Source organism: Rhinolophus ferrumequinum, chromosome 21 (assembly GCF_004115265.2).
Source record: "Rhinolophus ferrumequinum isolate MPI-CBG mRhiFer1 chromosome 21, mRhiFer1_v1.p, whole genome shotgun sequence".
NCBI lineage: Eukaryota > Metazoa > Chordata > Mammalia > Chiroptera > Rhinolophidae > Rhinolophus > Rhinolophus ferrumequinum.
Window position 1 is genome coordinate 51736476 of NC_046304.1, and position 26962 is coordinate 51763437.

At 57.2% G+C, this 26962-nt stretch overlaps 1 protein-coding gene across 10 annotated transcripts in view; it reads left to right on the forward strand.

The window, feature by feature from the left end:
• Positions 1-24878, forward strand: part of SEPTIN9 (septin 9) — a 155870-nt gene extending 130992 nt beyond the window's left edge. For all 10 annotated transcript variants that reach the window (XM_033091824.1, XM_033091825.1, XM_033091828.1 and 7 more), the window contains 9 exons: positions 12444-12635; positions 15081-15212; positions 15636-15717; positions 16131-16268; positions 16614-16731; positions 17670-17765; positions 18025-18121; positions 21885-21936; positions 22954-24878. In XM_033091824.1, the coding sequence (XP_032947715.1) occupies positions 12444-12635; positions 15081-15212; positions 15636-15717; positions 16131-16268; positions 16614-16731; positions 17670-17765; positions 18025-18121; positions 21885-21936; positions 22954-23089 (1043 nt within the window). In that variant the 3' untranslated portion in view covers positions 23090-24878. The remainder of the gene's footprint in view (positions 1-12443; positions 12636-15080; positions 15213-15635; positions 15718-16130; positions 16269-16613; positions 16732-17669; positions 17766-18024; positions 18122-21884; positions 21937-22953) is intronic.
• Positions 24879-26962: the final 2084 nt, after the last annotated feature.

Here is a 26962-nt window from a genome sequence, read left to right on the forward strand (position 1 = left end):
ACAAGTTGTGACCAGAGCCATGTGAGAAAAGAACAGAGGGACTCGGTGCAGATGAGCACCCTGGGAAGACAGTGGGGAGCGCCCGGGAGCAGCATGGGTAGAGAATGTTCTGGGCTGGGAGAACCTCTGTGGGGAGCCTTGTTGGAAGAGCTTTCAGGAGCCAGGGAGCCGGTGCACATATTGAAACTGGAGAGCTGGCATGAGCTTGTATTTCATTAACACAAGCTCAGCATCACTGCCAGGCACTGTTCTGTGTGTGTTTGCAGATATCTCATCTGGTCCTCAGCACTCTTACGAGGCAAATCTTATTATCCCATTTTACACGTAAGAAAAGTGAGGCCCACAGAGGTTAAGTTACTTGCTCAGGGTCGCGCAGTGAGTCTGATGGGACAGGATTCTGGGGCCTCCGGACTGTTATCCCAGGTGTAGTGGGAACCACTCCAGGTTTCCAGCAGGGGAATGATGTGATTTTAAGTTTCAAACAGTCCATCCTGGTGCTTCAAGGAGGATGGATTGGGGAGGTGGGCAGTAATGGCGGTGGCTGGGATTGTGTGGCTGTGGGGGTGGGACGCAGGGCGACCGCCTGCAGATACGGTGGATTAGAATTGCTAAGACTTCGGGGTGGGTGGCTGGGTTAGGGGTGATGGAAAGGGAGGGACCAAGGCTGGCCCCTGGATTTCTAGCTGTCATAACTGGATCATGGGATACCATTTACTCAGGTGGGGGGAGGTCAGAGCGCCGTTTGGGGCATGTTCAGCTTGAGACATCCAGACGTCACCAAGGCAGAAGCCGCTGAGACCCAGTACCAAGCCGAGGGCCTGGCACAAGTGGGATGTGTCTGCTGAGCCGTGGTAGACTCAAGGGAACTGTGAGATTGGCACTGGTTGGCATTGAATGCCCAGGGGATGGGTGAAGTTCCTGGGGAGAGTGTCCAGCCAGCGACCAGGGCATAGGCCTCCCAGAAGCTGAGAGAAGACGGCACTAAAGGAAAGAGGCTCACTCCCTGGGACTTGGGGTAAGGGGTGACCTTCACACGCTCTGCTTTTTAGAGGACTGGTACTCAGTTTGGTCAGAACCCCAAGTCCAGAGGTGTACTCAGACTTTATGCCACAGTGCAGGTGGGAAGATGGACCCTGCCTGCTTCTCTCTGGAGTCTGATGCAGCGCGGGGCTGAGGGGTGTCTCCCCCAGGCAGTGTCCAGGGGTGATGGAAGTGTCTGTCCCGATGGGTGGCCAGGCAGCTGTCTATACACACTGCATTATACTAGGGAGGGCCTGGGATAGCGGGGTGCCTGTGTGTTTCTGAGACTCCTTGGATAGGCCATCCACCCCATCCATCTATCCATCTACCCATCCATCCATCTATCCATCCACCCATCCACATGTCCATCCATCATCCATCCATCCATCCATCCACCCCATCCATCTATCCATCCATCCCATCCATCCTCCAGCCATCCATCCATCCATCCATCCATCCATCCATCCATCCGTCACCCATCCATCCACCCATACTTCACAGTGCCTTTGAAGTCATAGGTGTGCACTTGTACTTGCAAAGTGCCTCAGGGTGTCTCGTAGGGTTTCACAGGGACTTGCTTTGACATACCCTCAGTTGAGTGGCTCCTGTGGGAGAGTAGGGGCTGGAGGTGACAGGGGGCGGTGAGCAGTGGGGTCTTTCGGACATGCAGGATCTGAGCAGGCCTGCAGGCTGGTGGACACAGTCCCTGTGGGCTGCCTGCAAAGTTGGCACCAAGGGAACCACGTAAGGGGCCTTGCAGGTCCCCAGGCCACCAGCCCGCCGCCTCCAGACCCCCTGCCCTCCTGAGCAGGAATGACCAGTGGCAAGGCCCTGAGGCAGGGAGAGGAAATGCGTCCAGCTGTTCCAGCTCCCGCCAGCTCAGAGCTGTGGCTGCAGATGGGTGGCTGACAGGAGTGAGAATGGTGCCGCTGACTGCTCCCCAATTCTCCCTCAACCTTCCCGACCCTTGAGCCCCGTGATGTGAGCTGGCCTCCCTCCTTGAAGGGGTCCTCTGGTCAGCCTTCAGCTCCCGGCCCAGAACTGGCCCTGCCCTCAGCCCCCAACTCTGCCTTTTTGAAGTGGCCCTGGGCCTGAGTCGATCTGCACAAAAGAAGGGAACTGCTTCCTATCTTTGAGCTAAAGCTCTTCTTCTCCTCAGCCCCTGACAGCGGGGCGCCCTGTCCCACCCCCGAGATCTCTGTCTACTTTTTGTTATTTCAGATGATTTCATCAGTGGGGGGAGCAGAGACCCTGGGTGCCCCCAGCCTCCATCCACTGAGCTCTGGTGTGCATCTGCTGACAGCCTGCTGATAGGAGAGGGGGCTGGGGATGGGGTGACTCTGCTGCCCCCCCTTAGGGGGACATCCCTGATAAGAGGAAATTCCACCCTGTGACAGATGGCCAGTTCCCACCCATCAGTGAGGGAGGATCTTTTCTTTCTCTTTTTAACTTGAGGAGCATTTGCCAAGAACTAACGGAATCTCTGTGGTTGGCCAGCCACCTCGGATGCAGTGGGCGGCCTGGGCTGGGTTCTGGGTTTGCTTTGGGGTAGGGCTCTATGTGCTGGAAGGTTCCCTGGGGTGGGAGGAGCCTCCGGGGACACAGAGGCGAGAGGATGGTGGAAAAGGAAATGCAAAAGTCAGCCCCCTGACACAGGAAGTAGAGGGCTCATCCCGCGCCTTCTCTGAGATGTATATTCTGCGAGCAGCCTTTTTGGAAGGGAAGGGGGATGCTTGCAGGTTGGAGCCTGCTCTGCCCAGAGATTGATGTCTCAGTCGGCCCTGAGCCAATGAAGAACTCGCTGGCGGAGGAGGCGGCCTGCAAATGAAAGAACAAGAGGGCCTCTTCCAAAGAGGGGCAGCGGAGGGGCGGGGGGTTGGACAGTGTCCAAATCTGACCTTCCCGACCGGGGCCAATTGAAATCGAGCTGGCAGAAACGAAGGCCTTCTTGAGATTCCTTCCCGGACAATGGAAGAGGGAGGCTTGTTTGAAAGGGTTTGGTGAGAGAAAGACTGGGGGAGCCTGGGCAGGCAGTGAATGGAGTTGGATCGCTGGTACTGCTGTGTCCCCTCCCTGGTCCTGCAAAGGGCACGGGGTCGTGGGACATCTCGATTCGTATGCCTTTGCTCCCAGTCTCCCCGGCACAGAGACTATAAAATGGCAATTTGATTTGGGGTCTGGGGGGTGGGGGTGGGGTGGGGTGGGGAAGGCGCTCCGAGGCAGAGAGAAATGCAGAGAAATGCAGCCCTTTGCATTTGCAAATCCCGCTTTTCTCCAGAGAGGCCCATTGTTTTGTGCTGGGTTTCTAAGATTTCTAGCCGAGTTTCAGGCCAGAGGGCGAAGTCTCGGGTTTCTGGCATCCCGGCTCTGACGAGAAGCTTCCTGCCCCGACAAAGTGTGAAGTGTAATTCGATTTGGGAGTTACTTATCAAATTAGATGAGCCCAGTGCCGCTTTGAAAACTCAGCTCTTGATCCCACCCGCACGAATTTGCAAAATTCGGCCGTTTATATTCAGTGTTTCATCTTTAGAAGGGCACAGGAAGTTCCCTGGTGACATTTATGAGGAGGTGGTCGTGGCTCGTGGCTCGGGTAGGTTAACGGGAACACCAGGGGGAAAATCCTGCCCTCACAGCTCTGCAGAGGGGCTGCCTGTCTGTCTCCCCTACCAGCCCCCGGCCGCTCGCTGGGCACAGCCTCCATGCTCTGATGGAGACCAGCTCTTCACAAGCTCAGTCAGCTCTTTTCCTCTTTCCCCTGGCTTCTCCAACACATTTCCCACCTTTGGTAATTTTTAAACGTTCTCTCACCCTCTCTGGCCACGGAACTCTGAACTTCTGAGTTCCCGTTAGACTAAATTATTTTTTTAAATTGAGATCCACGGACCTAGGGGTTCTTTGATGAACACTCCCCGTTCCACTAAATTGTCCAAATTTATTTGTGGGTGTCTCTTCATGTGTGTTTTTTAAGGGAGAGAATCCTTCCCTTTCAACAGCTTCTAAAAGAGATTGCTAAGACACACACACAAATCTTGAACCGTCATAGCAGGCTGGGTTCCTTACGTGGACGGGCCTACTGTCTGGAAGTTTTGGATAATAAACATTTGAATAAATGAACTTCACGATCCTATGTGCCACTCTGTTTTCATTCAGACTTATCTCAGTTCTGTAGTGTCTTTTTTTCTCTCTCTTTTTTACTATGTAGTAAGCGCTCAATAAATAATCATTGAATGAACCAATCCTTGTGGTCCTGGTCCACTAGGACCCCAGGATCTTTTTCCACCATTACTGTTTATAGCCGTTTCTTTAACATCTTTTTACAAGGCAGTTCCCTCTCCAAGGTCTACCCACCTCTGTCTTTGTGTGTCTGGTTTCCAGCCCCGATGCCTTCCTGTTCTCTTTCTTTCACCTGCATTTCCCGAGTTGGTTAACAACAGCTTCTCCCTCCACGCAGCCACTTATACCAGAAGTAGGACTCTGTGGATTTTGTCCCCTGAACCAGCCGGCCTCCTGGAGGTGGAGTTCTAGGATGAGGATGGGCACGCTGATGTCTGCTCTGCGTGGTCCGTCGGGAGCTTTGGCTGGGGCAGCTGGTGTGCTGGGCCTCTGGTGTGTCCGGCGTTGCCTGGGAGAGCTGAGGGCAACCCTGAGAGGCGGCCCTGGAATCCCAGACCCCACACTGGGCTTCGTCCCTGGTGTTGAAGAGCTTGGCTCTTCAAGAGCCTTTTCTCAGAGGTTCTGGAGATTAAAATGCCAGTGCCCCTTGGAAGGCCTGGGGTTCACTGGATAGGAATCGTTTTTCAGCTGCCTGGGCCGGATCCCCACCTGGCAGCTTCTGGGAGAGCAACCGAGGGAGGGAGTGGCTGGGCCTGGCCCCAGAGTCCAGTACCTTCTGGGCTTTGGCTGGAGGAAACCCGCACCTCAGCCTCCCCATGGTGCCGTAGGGCCTGTGGAGCCACCCTGCCTGGCCTCACATCCCAGCTCTGCCCGTCGCGAGTGCGGCGACCATGACAAGTGACTGGAGTGGCGCCTGGCACGCAGTGAGCCCCCGGTAAACACTGGCTTGTGGTTAGCATCGTTCCTTTGTTCACTCGTTCATTTAGCAGTTCGGCGTGGACTAGCCATGTGCCAGGCTCTGCTGTCAACATGGCAGTTCAGGAGTGAGTGTGATGGACGAGGCATCTGGCTTTGTGAATCTGACGCGGTAAAAGAAAACCACACGCGCCATTACTCAGCTGTCACTGTGGGGAATGCCCGGAAGTGGGGTACAGGCTCAGTGAGACAGGAGAGAAGGAAGGAGCAGCTCTGGTCACTCTGTGCCCCTGGCACTACCTCTGTCAGGGGCTCGCCCACCTTTGCAGGGAGCAGGGAGCCTCAGCTGTCTTTGGGAGCTCATGTCCTGGCCAGCTCAGACACTCTGGTGGCGCTGCAGCCTTCCCCATGGTCCCAGATGGTGGGCGCCCGCGCACGTGGGGATGGAGAGCAGCCCCGACCTCTCCTGGGTGCATTGTTGCGCCGGGAAGTCAGACTGTTGCTGGAACTACCTGGGCCAGGTGGGATGAAGAGAAGGAAGGCGTCGCCGAGGGCTGTGTGGAAATGCCTTTTCTCCAGGAGAGAGGCCTGGAGGCCATGGGGCTGGAAGAGTACCTGGCGGTCAGGTGCTCCAGGAGCCCCGATACCTGGCCACTGATTGGGTCCTCTTAGATCTGCTTGGTGACTAGCTCCCATTGTGAACCTGTCGGGTGGCCTTGTAAGTGTCCACAGACAGGTTGGCCCGGCTTTCTGCCTGGCCGCTGTGGGCTGTGATTGAGCCGGCATGTGCGGATGGCAGTATCAGTGTCCCCAGGCTTTAAGGGCCGGGCATGGGGAGGATTGGGGTAAGATAAGGGGATGGCATTGGTTTTACCCCGAGAGCTTTGACCTGGGAGTGTGGGTATGGCTGTGATTCAGTGTCACCTGACACCCCTCCCTCGCTTAGAGCAGAGTCAGGCAGTGGCCCAGGGGCCATTGCCACAGCAGAGCCACCTCTGTACTTGGCAGGTGAGGCTGATGTTTGCAAGGATGGGACTTCTGGGGACGTTCCGGGATGCACACAAACACGGACAGGGTGGGCAAAGAAGAATGACCCTGGGTGTGGGTTTCCGAGTCAGGCCTTGGAAGCCTCCTGTGCCAGCCCTCTCCATGGCCACCCCGGAGCTGTGATGAAGTGTGAGCTACCCAAGAGGCGTCCCCCCAATAGCTGGCTCCTTTCTGGGGCCTCCTCCCAGCCAGATAAGCATCCCACAGACCTGGTCCCAGCGAGCCACGAGGGAGATCTGATCCCGTCATCCTTGGCAGGCTCTGGGGTGGGGGGAGAATTTAATTTGTCACTTGGTGCAGAAGTCCGCAGATGTTGCTGGCTCAGGGCTGTGACTTCAGCCCTGTAGAGGCACCCGGAAGAAGGAGGCTGTGATTGGGTTTGGATGGAACTCTGCCCCTCCCCCTACCTCCCTGCTTTAGGACCCCTCCCAACCCCCACCCTTGCCCCAAATCCTGAGACAAGGCTGGTCCAGCAGGCACCTGTGGCGAAGGAAAGGGCAGGTCCCTAAGACGGGCAGAGGTAGGGCAGCCCCTATCACAGGCCAGGGCCAGCTGCCACCAGCCTGTGTGTGGTGAGGGCTGTCCCACCAGGGAGCGGCAAATGGGCCAGGGCTCAAAATGGAGACCCGCAGAGAGAAAAATTGGCTGGTCTGCCACCCAGAACCGCCCTTGCTGGGAGATGGCGGGACGGCTTACGCGGGGTGCTGCCCGTCAGCACTGGGCTCAAGGACCTCAGGCCCAAGGGTGGCATCTGGGCCTGGGCTGTCCTCTGGCTTCACGGCTCTCGTGGGCGCAGTCAGGTTCTTTTCAGTCCAACTTCACTAGCCATGTCCTCCTTTCTTTCTTCACAGCGTTTTGAGGTACAATTCCCATCTCTCACGATTCACCCATTTAGCGTGTCCAGTTAATTCGGTGGCACTGTTTCACGGTGTGGTACAGCCATCCTCCCTGCCTAGTTCCAGGACACAGAGGAAGCCCCGCGCACGGCAGGCAGCCACCGCCCCTCCCCCAGCCCCGGCGAGCGCTAATGGCCCTGTCTCTGGACTTGTCTACGCTGGACACTTCATTTCAGTGGGATCACATAGGATGTGCCTCGCACTTCTGGTTCCTTTCACTTCACGTGTTTCAAGGTGTCACTGCTTATTGTGGCCGAGTCGTGGACACACCGCATTTTGTTTACCCTTTCATCCGCTGGTAGACGGTTTAGCTATTTCTTGAGTAGCTACTTTGTGCCACTCCCTGGGCTAGGAGTTGGGGATGCCACCGAACAAGCCGCAGCCTCGGGTTCAGGAGCTTGTGGGGAGGGCAGGGCAGGTGTGGCACGTGGAGGTACCTGCAGACGGGCTGGAACCCAGAGCCCCTGTTCCCAACCGTGACGCCTGGACCAGGTACAGGGAAGTGTCACACCTGGCTTGCACTGTGGGATGACCGTGTCATTTATTGTCCAAACCACAGCCTTTCTGAGAAACAGCTGGATTCTGTTAATAAGTAGGCTGGACACCCAAGAGAATTGAAAGTGGGACTCAGGTACGTAAACATCTGTGCACAGTCGCCAGAAGCTGGGGACAGCTCAGGTGTCCATGGACACGCGCATGGACACACACAGTGTGGTCTGTACACACAGTGGGCTGTGACTCTGCTTTCAGAAGGAAGGAAATCCTGACATTCTCTACAACGTGGATGAACCGTGCAGATATTGTGCTAAGTGAAATAAACCAGGCACGAACGACCACTACTGTGTGATTCCACTTACGTGAGGTCTTAGAGTAGCCGTATGCAGAGACAGGAAGTAGAATAGTCTGTGCGGAGGGAAGGGGTAGGGGTCTTAGTGTTTGGTGCAGAGCTGTCTAGGGTGATGAAAAAGTTCTGGAAATAGATCAGGGCGATGGTCACACACCCCTGTGAATGTACTTAATGACACCGACTCCAACACTTAAACATGGGTAAAATAGTCACAATTTTATCTTATGTATCTGTAACCGCAATAAAGAAAATAATTTGGAAGGAAGGCATAACCAGTTTGTAAGGTCACCCCCGCCTGGACGGTCACTTGGGCCAGCCTTCCATGAGGTGGTGATGTCACCCTGGGCCTCGGGAGCCTGGGGAGAGAATGGCTGACTCTGGGGGACAGGGGTGAGGCTGCCCCAGGGGCCCAGCCCCAGAGCCACCCTGGCACCCTCAGTGGAGGAGAGTGAAGGAGGGGCGTGGCAGGTTGCTCCTCTCCAGATCCCCTTGTCCCAAGGGCTTCCCAAAGCAGGATTCATAGCAGCCAGGAACAGTGAAAAGGCAGGCATTGCTGTGTGACCTTGGATGAGTTACTTAACTTCTCTGAGCATGAGTTTCCACTCTCAAAATGGGGCCTCTCTTTGCTGTTTATTGACCGGGGTGTAGTGATCATGCATGTAAATGTGAAACCTCTTATTTTTCTGTTAAGAACTTCCCTTTCCTATTAATAACCTTTGATGAAGTTTGGGTTTGGAACAAGTCAGGGGTTGGGGCCATGGGAAGACTGAGGCCCCAGCCGCAGGCAGGGAGGTCAGTGGGGAGGGTTGGACACAGGTCAGGAGGTAGTGGACAGGGTCTGACCAATATCGCGGAGGGACTGCGGGCCAGCCCAGGGCTTCAGCGCCCTTTCTGCCACCCCAAGGGGAGACTCCAGGACCCCATTCATTTGCGAGCATTAGAATCAAGTTCCCTACTTTATGGGACTCTGGAGATCCAGTGGGGGATCCACACACTTCATTGCCATCGTCACGAGCTCACGGTCTGTGCAGGGGACACCGATATTAATCAAATGTCACAGAACTGAATGAAGTTACAGGGTGGATTAAATTCAGTGAAGAGCTCCTGTTGGCCTGACCGCTTCCAAAGGCATTTCAGAAAAAGTCACTCTGGGGACCGCATTTTCCCCGTTTGTAAAAGGAGTAGGTTGGACTAGAATTCTGTGCCGTCCGGTAGAGTTGCCATTTGCCACGTGTGGCTATTTAAATTGAACTTAATTAAAATTGAATTAAAAAATTCAGCTGCTCGGTTGGACTAGCTGCACTCCAAGAGCTCAAAAGTCACACATGAAAAGAGTTGGTGGGTCCTCAAAAAATGACAACTACTACGACCAATGGAATTGCGGGGTCTCACGGAAATTCCTGCACACCCACGTTCACGCAACATTATTCACAAGAGCCAAGACACCAAGTTAACCGGAGCGTCTGTCGACGGATGAATGGACAGACCAAGTACGCACTGTCCATCAGTGGAGTGGCAACCAGCCTCAGTGAGGAAGGAAATTGACACCTGCTGCAGCATGGACAAACCTTGGGGATTTGATGCTACGTGAAATAAGCCGGACATAGAAAGACGTGCTGTAGGATTCTACTTATGTGAAGCATCTATCTAGATAGTCAAATTCTTACAGACAGGAAGTAGGATGGTGGTTGCCAGGGGCTGGGGGAGGGGAGTGGAGAATTGTTTAATGGGGACAGTTTCAGTTTTGCAACATGAAGAGTTCTGGGGACATGTTGCACAACAATGTGAATGTACTTAATGCCACCGAGCTGTACACTTCAAAATGGTTAGGATGGTAAAGTTTATGCGACGGGCATTTTACCACAATTTTTAAGAAGTCCCATGTGGCTGCCATATTGCACCGTGCAGGCACAGTTTTCCATCATAAAAGAAACCCTATTGGATGGTGCTGAGTAAATGTCCCTTACAGCTGGAGAACCCGGGGGGGGGGGGGCCTGCAACCAGGCGCTGGTGACTTTTCACGGAAAGAAGGGTTCACCAAAAGTGTATCTGGACAAATTTGCCTGCGAGGCCTCTGCTTTTCCACGTGGGGGTCCTGAAGGCAGACCCCAAAGCTTGCCCTGGCCTGGTAGAAGGAAGAGCTCTTGTGTCACGGCCTGCAGCCACCCTGGCGATTGGGGTAGGCAGAGTGGAGGTTGCCAGAAGAGGGGAGGCAGGACGGGACTCTCACCTGTACAAAGGCCCTTCCCTCAGGCGGGGAGGGGAGGCAGGGGGGAGGACGGGCTTGATGTTTTTATTATTTCTCAATCAGGGCCCTGGTGGGCAGGATGTTTGCTTTGGTTCTGGTTTCTATAATGGATGTTGGTGGTTGTAGAAGGGGCCAGCTGGAGCGGCTGCTCCCAGAGCCCGTGCAGGGGAAGTGAGAGGGGCTCAGAGTCCGACCATCCGTCTCCCCACCCACTGCTGGAAAGGGGGTGAGGGGTGGAGGGGGTGAGGGGGTGGGGTAGAGAATGGCTCCCAGACCCACAGACAGATGGAAGCAATTTTCAGTCACGTGGGGCAGGGCTGAACTGCTGCCCCATAAGGCACGGCCCGTGTCTGTCTCCAGGAAGCAGCCCCAAAGCCACATGTGGGCCCAGATGCAGCTCTTGTCTTTGTTTATTTAAAGATGCTGGGGGCCCAGGGAGAGGATTTCTGAGCGGGGGGCACAGGGAGGGGGCCAGGAGTGATGAGTGGCGGTTGTCATCCTCCTGGGTCTTGCATGGAGCTGGGTCCTCCTGGGTCCGTTGCCTTTCCCTGGGTGGGGGTGGGCAGTGCAGACCGTGGCCTCTAGTAGCTACCTGTTATTATCAGGAAGGACGGGGGACCCCTCGGCACTCCCTGGCATTTTTATGCGTTTTATTATTTTCTTATTCTCTCAACTCGCTGTGGTCAGAATTCTTAGGAAACAGGGAAGTGAGTGACTGACTCGGGAGGATAAACCACCCACACTCCGATGTCTTGAATGTGTCAGCCCCCGAGTCCTGGTCACCTTCAGGCCTGGGCGTGGGGGGAAGGGTGCTGGCTGATCTCAGCTCACTCGGTGCTGAGGACAGGACACGGGCATGGGAGCCGCTGGGCCCACTGGAGCCAGGGGATGGTGGAGCCAGTTATTCCCCCAGGAAGTGGAAATGCAGTTTACTGAAAACTCAGCAGGGACCTCTGCCTTGGCAACCCGTGTCCTGGGCTTCATGGGGGTGGGGCAGGAGTGGGTGATCGGGGGGGGCGTGCTTGGGGGACTGCTTGCTCACACTGGCAATGGGACACTGGGGATGATGCCCAGGGAACCAACGAGCCCCTCCATGAGGGTCGACGGGATGGGCCCGAGGGGCAGGGGGGGGTTCAGGACACACTGTGTGGTCACCCTGCGAGCTCCGGGCACAGCAGGACAGACCTGTGACCCTCCTGGGAGGTAGGATGGAGCTGAACATTCTCGGCGGGCAGGGGCTGAGAAGAACCTAGACCCACTGAGGCACAGGAAGGTGGACCAGAGAAGTAGCAGAGCAGAGTCTGTCCCCACGGGGCAGCTGGGAGGCTGGCTGAGGAAATGTGTGGTGTGTCTGGGGGCGCAGTGCGACCACCGGTGTGCTCCAACCAGACCGGGGGGTGGGGAGGGGAGAACCCGCACTTCTGAACGCCTGACCAGCCCACTGGACGGGCACACCTCAGGGCCCCAGTGGGTGCCTTCTGACCTGGGCATGTAGGCTCCAGGGCAGCCAGGGGAGGGGCTGTAGGAAGGAGGAGGTTCTGCCCTGCAGACCACAGAAGCTTGAGTTATTTCGAGAAGCTCGGCCCCACCTTCCTGACGGCCTGCTGACCTGAAAGCAGAACCTCATCCTGGCCTGTGGGCATGGGGCACACAGGTGCCAGGCAGTCAGAGAAGACGGCCGCCTGGGTCCAGTCCGGAGCCCTCGCCTACCTGCCCCCCAGGACAGCTGAGTTGGGAGGAGCATGGCTCTGCACCCAGGCACTCCCCCCGCCCAGGGCTGTCGGCAGGCCCCCGGGATTGAGCAGATCACCCAGGAGTGGCAGGATGGAATAAGTGCGGACCCTCCTCTGTCCTGGCCCAGGCTGTTTGACCCTGAGGGACCCTGAGGCCTTCGGGCCACAGCGGGTGTTGGGACCTCGAGGCAGGTGAAGGTGATGGAGAGGGCCCACCGGGATACCTGGACACTGCCCTCCTCTGAGCAGCTCTCTAGGACGAAGCTCAGATGATGGGGGGCGAGGGGAATATCCACAGGTCAACCCTGCCACGGAGTCCACAGAGGGGCAAGCTGGTGGGGAGGGAGATTCAAAAGCAGAGAAGGAGACAGGTCTGAGAGTCTGGGGTGGGGCTCAGTGGGCCAGGCCAAGTGGCTGCCGGACAGTCAGTGCCTTTTATAGGGCACTGTGGCAAGGGGCTTCAGCTCTGGGGTGTTTTTCAGGGCTCTCTTGGGCAACTGAGCCTCAGTTTCCACATCCGAGAAATGGGGCTGATGGCTAGAGCCACCTAAGGATGGTGATGCTTGGTGGATGTCTGCATATGACCCCTGTCCTCCCTAAAGCCTCTGCTCTTCTTCCCACAGCCACTGAGGCAGCTCCCGGCTGCGTTGGCGATATGGCCGACACCCCCAGAGATGCTGGGCTCAAGCAGGTGCCCGCACCGCGGAACGAGAAGGCCCCCGCGGACTTGGGCTACGTGGGGATCGACTCCATCCTGGAGCAGATGCGAAGGAAGGCCATGAAGCAGGGCTTTGAGTTCAACATCATGGTGGTTGGTGAGTCCCGCCCCCTACCCCGAGACAGACCACTCGGCCCACACCGAGTCCTGGGCTCAGTCTTCTCTCCTGTAAGATGGGGGTGACAGACCTGGCCCGCAGGATGGGTTGTGAGTGGCATTGCGTGTGCATCCATGTGCCTGCCTGGAGGGTCCCAGCTCCGGCCAGCACCTCAGAGGGGCTGCTGCCCCTCCATTCAGGACCCTTGAGAGCTCGGGAAGGGCAGGTACTCAGAAAACCGCAGCTCTCTGACCAGTGGCCTGTACCCTCTGCTTTTAGCTTCTGCTGAAACGTTCCCCTCGCTACTGCTCGAGATCTGGCCCTCTAGCCCTGCGTGGGGCTGGGCCCCAGGCCCAGCAGGCCTGGCTGGAGACTTCCTGGCAGCCCCAGGAGAGCTGGATGGTCACTGGGGCAGGTCATTGATTAGCCCAGCCCAGACAGGGTTAGGGGAGCAGGCTCTCGTCCCAGAAACCCCTCAGGTCCCATTCAGTACTCATGGTAACCCTGTGATGGGGGCGCCCTGCTTTACAGGTGGAAGTGAGACCCAGAGAGGGTGTGCTCAGGTCGTGGTTCACGAGGGCAGAGAGATGGGAGCCTGGTTCCTCCTCCCACCCTCCCATTGCAGTGCCCCCACCAGAGAGATGCAGCTAGGGTGGAAAGGCGCCTGCGGGGGGCCCACGGCCCCAGGGTGGAATCCCAGCTTTGCCCCCTCTGAGCTGCCTGCTGACTTTTACAGGGCTTCTCCTCCCAGCCTCGGTTTCCTCATCCATAAAATGGGATAATCCAGACTCCAAAGAGACCGTGGGGCAAATGTGATGGCATGTTCTGTCCTTGGCATGGTCACGCGTACTTGAGAAGTTACAGAAGCAGTAGAGATGTGATGGTGATAAAAATAATAGTAATAGTGGGATAAACTTTAAAATACCCCAGTGACATCTAGATGGAAGGGGCTGTGGCTGGAACATTTGACATAGTTTCTGGCCTGAGCCTGGTTGGACACAAGACAGGTAGGCGGGGTGGGGGTGGGGAGCCAGTCCCTGGCTGTTAAACGGGGGCCAGGGATTCGTGAGACCAGCTTCCTGGGAGCCCATGCTTTTCCTTGACAGGTTATCAAAGTTGGAAAATCAGTCTAAGTGAATTTTTAGAAGTATGTTGGTCAGCATGGCCTAGGGCATCTCAGCACCGGGAAGGGGCTCCGAGTCTGCCGTTGTGTACACAGTGCTGAGGCATGCCTAGCGCATAGTAGGCACCTTATAAGTGTCCACAGCCATTCCCACTGTTAACCCCAAGGTGAAATGTCATGGCTGGGGTTCTGGAGCAGGGCTGCTGCGTTTTGAACCCCATTCTGAGCCCAGTGCCTCAGTTTCCCCATCTGTCAAGTGGGATAATGAGGGCACCTGGTTGCGAGGTGAAACTGCCGCATTTGGATGGTGCCTGGCGCACAGTGAGTGCCGTGTGAGCGGGATCTACTGGTTAGCAGCTGAGAGGCACAGCCTACATTCACGACGATTTAGAGCAGGAGGGGACCTTCCGGTCACAGCTGAGTCTGGGTCCCCTCCCATGTCGTGCCCCTCTGCCCTCTTCCCTCCTGCTGTAGGACGGGACTTGGGGTGAGGTTAGATTTGGGTACACAGCAAGGCTAGGAGTGCTTGAGGCTCACAGGGTGCCTGGGAGCCACGCGGGGGCGGAGGGGGTGTTCACGGCCTCATACCCTGGGCGCATTCACTGGCTAGTCTGCCCCTCAGCTGCAGGGTCTATTGATGTGGGCACCAGCCAGTGGCTGTCGCTGCCCCTGGCAGCAAGGCATAGCTGCCCACCGTCTAGGGGCTCTGACCAGGCCTCCTGCGCCAGGAAGAACTGACAGTGACCTTCTACTGTTTGGCGGTCACTCAGCTTCATGCTGCATACGTTGAGTGTACCAGCATTTCAGCTTAGATGACCCAACCTAGATGAGCCCTGAAGGTTGTGAGCCTGACCCCTGGGTCTTTGGACCAGAACCCTGCAGCGTGGGCAGTTTGGCTGTTGTCTGACCATGGCTGGTTCGAAGACCTCCCTCCATGGGGTATGCAGACCCTCCCTCCAGGATCCGGGGGTGGAGGGTCCAGGCAGAGCTTTTCCTTCAAAACTCATGTGGATCCTGGTACCTCCAACAGCTAAGACTGGAACTGTACTGGAGGAGCCACCCCCTCACCCTGCCTCCCCCACCCTGCTCTGCGTCTCAGCTCCTCTCGGGAGGTCTGGGCGGTTTGACTACTCCTGTGGTTGGGAGGCATGGGATCCAGGTCCTCCTGTGGGAGCTCTACCCCTACCCAGCTCCCCCTGACCCAGAGCCCCCCACGGAGGGGTGCTGGGTGAGAGCGATCCCAGGCATCACTGAGTCGCAGGCCCGCGCACCGCCTGACGGGAGCCCCGCCGACCCCTGCCGACAGCCCGTTCTCTCCCCAGGGCAGAGTGGCCTGGGGAAGTCCACCTTGATCAACACCCTCTTCAAATCCAAAATCAGCCGGAAGTCAGTGCAGCAGCCCACCTCGGAGGAGCGTATCCCCAAGACCATTGAGATCAAGTCCATCACACACGGTGAGCACTGGCCGGGGCTGGGGTAGGGCTGCCAAGTCAGGACCCCAGGTCCCCTGAGCTGGGGACTCGTGGTGGCACCTCTGGGCACGTTAAGTCTAGGTCAGGGGTGCTCTCCTGAACCCGTGTGGGCCCAGTCAGGCTGAGTCCCTGGAGACAACGTTTTCCACCAGAAATCACAGGTGGGGTCCACCCACGATACCCAGGTGGGGTCCAGCCCTGGCTGGACTTTTGCTGCTCGAGGCCCTCATCTCCCTGACGTAACCTGGGATGCCATCGCTGGTCACCTTGGGTGCATCGAGTGGGTCTTACTGGGGCAGGTTTGGCCAGGCAGGCTGTGGGCTCCTTGTAGCAGGCGGGGCCCTCTCTGGGTGTGCTGGGGCCCTGGGCCTTCCCCTGAGCCCGGTGGGTGCTGTGATCCTGCAGATATCGAGGAGAAGGGTGTCCGTATGAAGCTGACCGTCATCGACACGCCGGGCTTCGGGGACCACATCAACAATGAGAACTGGTGAGGGTTAGGGGCTCTGGGGCCCAGGCGGGCATGGGGGCCACCCTCCAGGCGGAAGAGCACTAAAAGGGTGCTGGGGCTCCCTGGGCCCCTCCCAGAGTCAGAGCCATGAGGGTTCCATGGCCCCTGGGGGTGCTGGGACCTGTCACCTAGCCTGATCTGCTGCTAAACCCAGAGGGGGTCCCAAATTCTGGACCACAGCAGGGTAACCCTGAGAACCCTACCTTCCCCCACCCGCCGCTGAGGTCAAAGGCCTGAGATAAGGCTATGGTGCCGGCTCAAATAGTCACACACCCCAATATGTGTCCTGGAAGACTGGGTGTCGGGCTGGAACTGGGGAATTATCTCCGAGCCGGCCCTGAGCTGGGACCGGAGGGCGTCCGGCGTGCAGGCTAACTGGCCTCTCTGTGCAGCTGGCAGCCCATCATGAAGTTCATCAACGACCAGTACGAGAAGTACCTGCAGGAGGAGGTCAACATCAACCGAAAGAAGCGTATCCCCGACACACGCGTCCACTGCTGCCTGTACTTCATCCCGGCCACCGGCCACTCGTACGTCGGGCGCATGGCCACGCCCTGGGGCTGGGCGCAGAGGTGGGGGGTGGGGGTGGGGGTGGGGGGCGTGGTCAGCTGCCGCTGCCGCTGCCGCCACTTGCGCGTCCGGCCGGTCTCCCCCGGGCGTCCACACCGCTAATCGTCCGTGGTCCCCCTCCCCCCGCCCCCCACACACCCACCTTCAGCCTGGGTGGTGGCTGAGGCCAGGCGGGCTGGGATGCCGCAGAACCTGGGGCCCGTGCTTTGGGCCCTCCCTCTGCTCCATCCGGGCGGGGGGCGGCGACCCTCCCCCTCACTCCTGTCTCCCAGCCACACACTCTTATCCACATTGTTCGGTTCCAGGCTCAGGCCCCTGGACATCGAGTTCATGAAGCGCCTCAGCAAAGTGGTCAACATCGTGCCAGTCATTGCCAAGGCCGACACGCTGACTCTGGAGGAGAGGGTCTACTTCAAACAGCGGGTACGGCCCCACCTCCGCCTGCCCCCACCCCCACCGCTGGGGGGAGGGAGACCAGTGAGGGCCTCGCGGACACAACATGCCAGGTTTCTATTAGAAGAGAAAGTCGGAAAGGGGTGATCTTTGTAGAGGGGACAGGTGGCTGCTGCTGCCTTCCCTGCTGTGGTCCCACTGCTGGCTGTGTGGGGAGGCGTGACTGAGCACTTGGGCGACCTTGGGCTGCTGCTTCCTATCCAGGCCGCAGGTCAGAACCACCTGGGAACTTGAAAACCGAAGTGCTGGGCCCCAGCAGAGCTCTGCCCCAGTGAGTGGGAGCTAGGAGGCCCCCCACCTCATGCCCAAAGCCAGCGCCCCGGGGCCTGGGACTGCCTGGCATGTCTAGGGGAGGACAGTCCCCTTACAGTGGGTGTGTCTGCCTGAGGGAAAAGGAAGCAGAAAGCCCCCGATGCTACCCACGGGCGTGGGTCTGTGCTCAGGGCAGCCATGACGGCTGTTCATGGGGACGTGATCGATTGAACATCGGTGTGAGGCAGCTGTCACTGCAAAGGGTGGTGACGGTTTAACGTGACCAGGTGCGCCTTTACAGGCGTTTGGAGCCACAGTGAGAGGGGTTTTAGGTAGAGCTCCGGAGCGGAGGACTAGGCAACCCTGAATTTACTTCCCTGGGGGTATGATGAACTGGAGAGGAAAGACAGGGAGATGCTTGGGACAGTGAGCCGAGTCCCTCAGGCAGCTGCAGGTCTCCTGGCAGACGGGTCTGCAGCGCGCCTCCACTCAGGAGTACAAGAACTGGAGGGATCAAGGTCAGCAGCCCCTCAGAGCCCGCCCATGACCCCGAGCCTGGGGCCCTGACATTGTGCTGGTCACGGTGAGGGCAGGTACCGCTGGGCTGTTCCAGCAGGCGTGCGGACGGTGCCCACATCTCCCGCCCTCCCCCACAGATCACTGCAGACCTGCTGTCCAATGGCATCGACGTTTACCCACAGAAAGAGTTTGACGAGGACGCAGAGGACCGGCTGGTGAACGAGAAGTTCCGAGTGAGTAGATTGGCAAAGACACTCTTCCTGGGGGCCCCTCAGTTCCGGCTGGGGGTCTAAGGGAAACCGGTGGGATGGCCTGGAGCCATGAGAACATGCTGTCTGGGCTGGGCGGGTGGGAGCCCGAGTGTCCACATGGCTCTCGGGCCAAGGGTCTTGGTTCTGGGGCCCCGGGCTCAGGGCAGCTCCTCCCAGGGGCCCAGGGAGCGGCCAGGCCGTTCCACGCATGTGTGACCCATGCCGCCTGCCCCTCCCCCAGGAGATGATCCCGTTCGCCGTGGTGGGCAGTGACCATGAGTACCAAGTGAACGGGAAGAGGATCCTTGGCAGGAAAACCAAGTGGGGCACCATCGAAGGTAATGATGGAGCTGATGTCTGGGGCTGCGGGCAGAGCAGCAGAATAAAGCTGCCACTGCTGACCGAGAGCTGGGTGCCAGGGCCTGCGCTGGGTGTTGTTAGACCTCCTCGCTTGCGCTGCCCCACCCAGCCAGCAGGGTCATCTTGGGGAACCATCCAGGGCCCACAGCCATTAGCAGATGGCACCTGGTCTCTCACGGGTGGAAATACCCAGCGAGGAGGGAGCTGCCACGGGCTCTGCCAAGCTCTGGGTCTGGGGGCTGGAGTTTCACAGGCCTGCTGTGTGACCCTGGTCAGATCGCCCCACCTCTGTGGGCCAAGGAAAGGACTAAGCAATAGCTCTGTCCAGTCTGAGAACCAGATGGCCCTCACCCTGCAGAAATTCCCAAGACCCACATATCTCAGTGTCCTGAGGCTGCCTTAACAAATTAGCCCCGACTCGGTGGCCGAAATTTATTCTCTTGTAGTTTTGGAGGTAGGAAGTCCAAAATCAAGGTGTGGGCAGGGTTGGTTCCTTCTGGAGGCTGAGGGAGGAGCTGTTCTAGGCCTGTCTCCTTGGTGGCAGGGCTTGGTCGCCTTGGCTTGTAGACGCATCCCCCCACTCTGCTTTGTCGTCGGCCTTCTCTCTGTGTGTCTGTCATTTCCTCTTATAAGGACATTTGTCATTGGCTTTAGGCCACACCCTAAATCCTGGACGACTTACCTTAATTACATCTTCAAAAACTTTTTCAAAGTAAGACCCCATTCACAAGTACCAAGGGTTGGGGATTGGACATGGTTTTAGGGACACAATTCTACCCACTACAGGTAACCACCTAAGTGGGATGGACCTGGGCATTTCGTTACTCTTCCCCTCTCTGTTCCTTCCTCCCTCTTTAAAACAGAGGAGGGGAAAACGACAGATTAAAACCGGCCACTTTGTTCCCTGTTCACTTGGCTGAAAGGCCCAGTAGAGAAGAAAGCAGAGTAAATACATTTGAGTCCAGCTGCGTCCCCCACCCCCAGGTCTGTGAAATTGGGCAAGTGCCTTAATCCCGCAGGGCCTCAGTTTTCACCATCCATGAAGTGGGTGCTGTGTGTCAAGATGTCAGTAAGATGAATGTCCAAAGACCATGGGAGCTTTTGGGGCAGAATGCTCTAAGAAACTGATGATAATGAAAATTGCCAGGCATTTGATCACGCCCCAGGCCAGCTCTTTTTACATGGATTATCATTCAGTTCTAGGAGCTTCCTGTGGCTGTGTCTGTACCCTCCTTGCAGAGGCAGAAAACCTGCCCAGGCTCTGGAATCCATGAGCCCACCCTGCACTGGATTCAAACCTAGAGGAGGGTGGAGGGAACGCCAGCCTTTCCCTGGTGCCCGCATGGGTGCTAGCGGTTGGGTGCAGGGTGGGTGTTTTTCTAAACTAGCCACTGTCTGGGTGTTTTCCGTGTCTGCACCGCAGGCTGGGTTGCCTTCTACACCACCACCCCCCGCCCCCCTCACTTGCCCCACCCTGGTCAGAGGAGGTGTCCGTGGTCCCGCCTCCCCTCACCTCCGTGCCCCACCTTGGCAGTCTAAATCAGGCTTTACTCTGGGCTCGCGCCTTGGCCCCTAGTCTCTTCCTGAGACCTTCCTCTGTTTAAGAACATTTCTATGAAGGAATGTTTTGGAGAGAAGTTTGGGATAAGAAAGGGGGCAGACCTGAGAACAGCGAGGAGGACAGCCGGTGATTGACACGCCTCTGCTGTCCCCTAGTGGCCACCTCCGGCCCTGCAGGCAGTCGGTAATGGAAATTGTTGGGAGACAGCAAGCTGGTTTTCTGTTTTGCTTCCACGTTATATGTCCGTGATCCTGTCGCTTTAAGTGACCTGTGCGTTGTTGTGGCACCACCAAGGTCCTCTTGAGGGCCTTTAAACGAAGCAGCCCCATAGAACTGTAAAGACAGTGGCGAGGTGGCAATTCTCACGTGCTACTGTATTTCCTGAAAATAAGACCTTTGTCTTATTTTCGCAATAAGACCTTGCGTCTTTTGGAGCAAAAATTAATATAAGACCCAGTATTATGTTATGTTGTATTATATTATATTATACCCTGTCTTATATCATAGTAAAATAAGACCAGGTCTTAACATTAATTTTTGCTCCAAAAGACACATTAGAGCTCGTTGTCTGGCGAGATCTTTTTTTCGGGGAAACACAGTAGCCGTCTTTTATGAGGACCCTGGAGGAAATGTCTGCCCCATCCTAGAAACGGTGGGTTGTGTGCTTATCCTTGGCAAGCGTGTTAAGTGCTTTTGCCTCACGCTACGTCCTTGCATGTCCCCCTCCCTATCCCATTTCTTTGTTTTCCTCCCACCATCCTGAGGTATTTTATCCATCCTTGGAAACTACGAGAAGTGTTTTCGAGAGGAAGGTGGGTGTGATGAGGCACATAGTTAACTCCTTTCCCTGAGAGGTGGGCGCCGTTATTATCCCCATGTTCCAGATGAGGAAACTGAGGGTCAGAGAGGTCGGGAAGCAGAAGTCGTACTCCTCTTCAGAGCTCTGTTCTTTCCACCAGCTCTCACTGCTTCTCCTAATTGGATAAAATGCATGAGAGTCAGTGGCAGAAGGTTCTGGAGTGGGCACTGCCCTGCGGGGGTCGGGGGTGCGTGAGGAGGCAGGGCCCAGGCAAGAAGCAACTGAAATACCATCAGGAGCGCCCGAGGGCCCGGCATGGTGGAGGCTCCTGGGCTTTTGCCAGCCCCAGCCCTGCCTGCCAGCCCTGCCTGCCAGCCCGTGCAGCGAAAACCAGACCCTTAACTTGGAAAGGCCGTGCTGTTCCATGATGGGGCAGCAGCCTGGACTGTAGAGCCAAGCATGTGGGGTCCAGCCCAGCTCCAGCCTCAGGGCTGTGGAACCTGGACAGACGGGTCAAATTATGGTGCAGAGGAGCACCCGCTGCTTTGTCATTCGACTTTGCCCGCCTCCCTCCCTCCAGCTTGGCGATACAGCTCTCCAACCCATTCAGAGACCGGCTGTTACCTAATAACTATATACACACCCGCTTGGCAGTGTGTTCACTTGTAAGTTATGAAGCACAGCAATTAAATGAACCCTGAGACTGCCACCAGCTTCAGCCCCAAGCCATGGCTGGCGTGTTCGAGGGTGCCTGTGGGTCCTGGGCTCCCTCCCTGCTCTATCTGCGTCCCCAGAACTAACTGCTGTCCTCTAGCCAGTGCCCATTACTTTTTTGGGCTGTTGTGTGATGTGCAGCTGTCCCCAGGCAGCGCAGGGTTCAATGTTGCCGGTTCTTGAACTTGATGTAAACAGTAACCCACAGTCTGGTCCGTGTGTCCCTGTGTGTGCCCTGAGCACATTGGGACACAGGTTCTCTTTAACCCTCTCGCTCCAATTCCTGCCTCGTTCCACTCCTGACTCCCTCCCTTCTTCAGGTCTCCCTCCGGACATTCTCCTCTTCCCAGGAAACCTCCCTGGTCCCCAAGCCCCACCACCCCCATCTTCCTTACCACAGCTCTCCCCTGCTGTTGTCTTGGCCGAGTTACTGTGCCATCTCCCCACTCTTCCAGAATGTTCTCAGAACCTTCTGGAGAACAGGAATTGAGCCAGTCCTGTCACTACAGTGTCCACAGCACTGGTGCATTCGAGGTGCCCAGTGCTCCCCTGGGAGCTGCGACTCCCCCTCTCTCCCCTGCCCACCTGCCTGGGGCTCGTCTTGGCACCAGAACTACTGGAGGGAGGGGCTTCGAGTGACACTAAAGTCCCTTCTGTCTCTTCTCAGTTGAGAACACCACACACTGTGAGTTTGCTTACCTGCGGGACCTCCTCATCAGGTGAGAGATGGGTTGATGCTTTGGGTGGTGCTGACAGCATAGGCCCCCCCCAAGAGGAGCCTAAATCAGGCGTGTGGGTGGTGGGTGAGTGGGCAGAGGTCCTGGGCAGCACCTGGCATGTCCTGCCCTCCTCTGGGAGGACCTCACAAGTCCATTTTCTAACACACCTTCTTGGGAATAAAGCAGGACGTGAAAATTCTTCTTAGCCACATGAGGTCACCTGGATGGGAAGGGCTGAGTTCTGGTCACTGTGGCCCGAGCCCGTTAGATTCAGGGCCCCAGGGGGTCTCACGTGCTAGACATTGTGGGGGGGTCCTCAGCTCCAGTTCCAGCATCCTCTGCCCTCACCCTCGGACCTGGCTGAGGCTTCCTGTTTTCCTTGAGCCTAGCCAAGGTGTAGCCCTTCCTAGCCTATTAAAGAGGGAGCCAGGGGGGGTTTGCCTGGTCCTGGGCAGGTGAATGGACAGGGTGGGGGGCTCCCGCCCTGGTACCCGAGTTCCCAGCTCCTCAGCCAGCTGGCGGGTGGAAGTTAGAGATGAAGTGAAGAGGAGGGACAGCTTGGGGGGATGTGTTCCAGAGCCTGGCTGAGGAAGGGCGCCCCCTCCAGACCCTTCTGCCCCCTTTTCCACTGGCGAGCCTGAGCCAGGACTGGCAGGGTGACCAGTGCGCCGCCCGAGGCCGTGGTCACCCACTGCCCCTTGCATGCCAGCACTCCTGGCCACCAGCCTGGCACTTGTAGACTGGAGCAAGGACACGCCTGCCCTTTCTGAGTGTGCACCCAGCCCCTGTCCCTGGACTGGCCACAGGCTTGACGCAGAGAAAGGGGCACATTAGCACCGGTGTCTGGGAGGGCCTGGGGTTGCCGTGGAGACCGCCCCGCCCTGTGCCCAGGCCTGGGAGTGGGGAGGGCGGTGGTGGGAGTCCTGGGCCTGGCGGAGCTTCTGCGCCCGCCTCCCGGGCCCGCCTCCCGCGCCCGTCCTGCCGGGGCCACCCCTCGACACGCCTGTGCCCCCCTAGGACGCACATGCAGAACATCAAGGACATCACCAGCACCATCCACTTCGAAGCCTACCGGGTGAAGCGCCTGCACGAAAGCAACAGCGCCGTGCCCAACGGCGTGGAGGACAAGGAGCCGGCCGCCCAGGAGATGTAGATGCCACCAGGACCCGCCCCCGACTTTCCGTCCCCCCAGCCCACCCACTCACCCCATTTTATTTTATATAATTCTCTCCATCTGTCATTGTTCTCCGCCCCTTTCCATGCTGCCGAGTAACAAAGATAACGAGTGCCCCACCCCCCATTAGTGGCCCGCAGACAGCAGGGCCTGGAGTGGAGGCTGTTCTCTGGCCGTCCCCGGGGTCCTGGAGAAGCCGGAGCACGCCTGGGAGGGTCGGAGCAGACCCCCCGAGTCAGTGCTGACCGACTCCACGCCCAGCTCGGGGCCAGAGGAGCGGCTCCGGCTCCTGGTTCCCCCGCCGCTGTCTCAGTCCCTGGAGCCTGGTGGGTTGTGCCCGGGGGAGCATGGAGCCAGCCTGGCAGACCTGGAGCCCCTTCCTGCCCCCACCACCCCACGTGGTGTGGGCCGTAACTCAGAGAGCGCCCCCTTGAGCCCCCCAAGGGGAGAATAGTTAATTCCAGGAGACGCGAGTTGCCAGTTGCTTAGATGCCGGTGCCATTCGCTGCTGCCTGCCCACCCGCCTGCGAGCCTGTCCTGGAGCAGAAAGTGCCTTTATCTCAGCCATGCACGCGAGCCCACAGACTCCCCAGCTGTCCCCTCAGATGGGAAATGGGGACAGGTTGGAAAAGGGGGGGTGTCTTCGTCTCTCCATCGTCCCCATCTCACTGTGATTTGATAGAGGATTCAAAGGAAAAGATGCACCTCCCTCCCCCACTTCCTGGTTTTTGGGAAAGTCTGAGCAAGTGAGTCTGGAGGAGCTGAGTGAGGATGTGATGGCAGGTGCCTGAAGGAAGCGGGGGCCGTGTGGACTGTGGCTGGGGTGTTCTGAGTGGTCTTGGTGTCTGCCTCCCCCCGCCCCGTGTGACTGGGGAAGTGTCTGTGTGTGTGTGTCTGTTTAGACACCCAGCCAGCGACCCCAGATGCCACCCACACTCAGCCCTCCTGGTTCCGCCCTTGCCGGCTCTGTAACCTGGGGAGGTGGGAGGCCTGGTGAGCCTGACTTTCTGTTGCCCTAAATGTACCTGGGTCCCTGCACCCCAGGGCCCATTGTAAAGACCCCTAAAGGTGGAAAGGTCAGGAGTCAGGTTGCATAGCCCACATCTGGCTACTGAGCGGGATTCCGTCTCAGCAGCACAGCCCAGCTGGTCTGCTCCTTCGCCCTCTGTCTCTAATAGGAGACCAGCAGGGACCATCCGAGCCGTGCACAGCAGACCGCTGGTGCTTCCCCCTTCCTCCTGGGGGGGGGGGTCTGGCTCAGGTCAACAAAGTTGGACACAGGTGAGGTGGTCTGTAGATCCCAGGTGTGCTGCTTTCCTGTAGCCGATGAGAAGAGCAGTGGGAGAAATGGGGTGCAAACAGACTCGGGGCTGCGGATGTGTGCTGGTGCGTGTGCTCCCTCCCCATCTATGAGAGGAAGGACCCCTTAGCAAAACAGTTTACTTGCCAACTTGCCATGGTTTTGCCAAAACCATGATTTTGAAGGACCTGTCCCCCTCCAGCGTCAGGCCAGGACGTGGGGCAGCCTTCTGGGTGGGGTGCACCCCGCCAGCCTCCGTGCCCTTGGGGGCTCTGCAGCGTCCGGCCCCGGGACGCCTTCGCTTTCCTTCTCTGTAGCCAGATTTTGAAAAATTGTTAGTTTCACTGGGATCTGTTCCGCAGTGGCCTTTTGCTATGTGCCTCCTGAGAAATTCGTCTCTTTTTGTATAAATAACAAAGTGTTGAAAATGTATTTCCTGAAATAAATGTTCCAAATGCAAACCTGGAAGGCTCGGGAGTGGGGGTTCTTCCTCTTCTGACCCCAGAGGCAGAGATAAGAGTAAATACAGGGTCACGGTGATGCTGGGAGTTGTTCGATCTTCATGGGGGAAAAGAGGTTTCAGGGACTTCAGAAGAATGTAAGTATCTGTGAGGATGATTGGAAAGTGAATAGCAGATCTTAATTTATTCAGTAAAGGAGGCTTTGAAAGGCTTCCACAGGGAGAAGCTGGGAGCTGTTTCTGTTAGTGTACGCTTGCAAATAAGTTTTTCTTACAATTTAAATCCATTGGGTTGAACCCTGTGAACTGGTCAGTGTTTGACGATGATTTCATGCCAATTTAACGTATTCCAAGAGAACTTGGCCCCAAGTAGACTGAACTTCCAGAGGCAGCCCTGTGAGCTTTTCTCTGCACCCAGAGCTCGATGGCTCTGAGCACTTGAGTGGGCGGCGGGACTTCCCACGGGCCTGCGGAGGCCCCGTATCCAGTGTTTGCCGTCCCTGCTCTGGGCTGCAGGCTGCAGGGTTTAAACAAGCCAGAGAAATAAAACCGACAGGCAGCCTTCGGCTTTTTCAGACTCTGCCTTGTGTGGGGCGAGGACCCACAGCTGGCCAGCAGGCGCCTTCCACCTGGGGCGGAAGCCAGAGGGAAATCAGGGGGCGCCTTTTGAATCTGAACGGATGTCCCCTCCCCCATTTTAAAACATGACTTTTTAACGACAAAAGTAGTTCGGACAATGTGGAAAATGCCAGGAAAAAATTCACAAATGAAAACACACCCCCCACCCCCCCACCCCCGCGCGCCTCCTCACCCAATACCAATGGGGAGGAGCTCATCATTCTCACGATGGCCCCTATGTGTTGCTTTTATTCCTCTTGATTTGGTTTTGGGACACAGGGTTTGAGGGTGCTGGTGGGAGGAGGATGGAGTGTGGAAGGGAGGGTGGGATCGATGCACAGTCCTGGGCGGGACCCCAGTGTGCAGCTGAGGGATTTGGAGGCAAGGCACCCCGTGTCTCAGGCACCACCCTACACGCACCTCTCTTCCCTCCCCCCTCCCTTCTCTTCCCCTCCTCCCACCTCCATGGAAGGGGAGTGGGGAGAGGTGTCCTGGGCCGTGGGATCCCGGATTGCCTGCCAGGCAAGACCAGGCGCATTTCCTGCGCGGGAACAAGAACACTTTCCAGATGTGTGCATCACCCCAGGGGGGTGTTCTGGGAACCAGAACCAGCTGTGGGGGGGTGCTGGCCGATGTTTGACTTGGGTCTGTCACTAATGAAAATGTCACTTGTGAGGAGCCCAAAGGGCCCCAGGGAGGCTGCCGTCCATGCAGACCCCACCCACTCCTGCTCCTGCTGGGAGGGACCTTTTCCTGAAAGTAAAGTGATGCAGTTTTTCTTCTGATGATATTAGCAATCCCTGCTCACTGCAGAAAGGTTGAAAAACAGAGAAAGGCAGAAACAACAACGCTAACAGCAGCAACCAACGGGAACCCCGGGCTGCCAGCCCAGCTGCTAATGTCTGGAATGAGGGGAACATTTGCAAATGCATTTGCACACTTATTTTTGTTTTTCTAAAATTAAGCTCGGATTGTGTGTATCCTTTTGTAACCTGCATTTTCACTACTGCCAATTTTCCACGCTGTTACGTGTTTTTGGAAAACAGGATTTTGATTGCTGTACGACCCTCCATCATATACACTGGTCTTACTAAGTGATGATTTCTAACTGTTTGCCCTTGTCAGTGGGCTGCACCCGGAGGCCCGCTGGGTCTCTGAGTCTTCCATCCTTCCCCTAGAGGAGAGAGGTGCCTGGTTGCAGGAAGCATCTGGAAACTGCAGAAACCCACACTCGGAGGGTCTGTGTGGACCCAGAGACCAGAGGCGCCCCAGGGCTGCTGCTCCCCCTTTCCTTCCAGGCGCCAGTCTCTGCGTTTTGGCTTGTGGATGGGACAGCATCCTAATGAGGTCTTGCAGGCCGACCCTCAGAGCTCAGGGGTCAAGGCACAAGGTCATTGCTTGACTTACTGAAATGTTCCTTTCTGAGCTCTTTTCCCACGTGGATTCAAGTATACAACTGGAACTTGGGTCCACA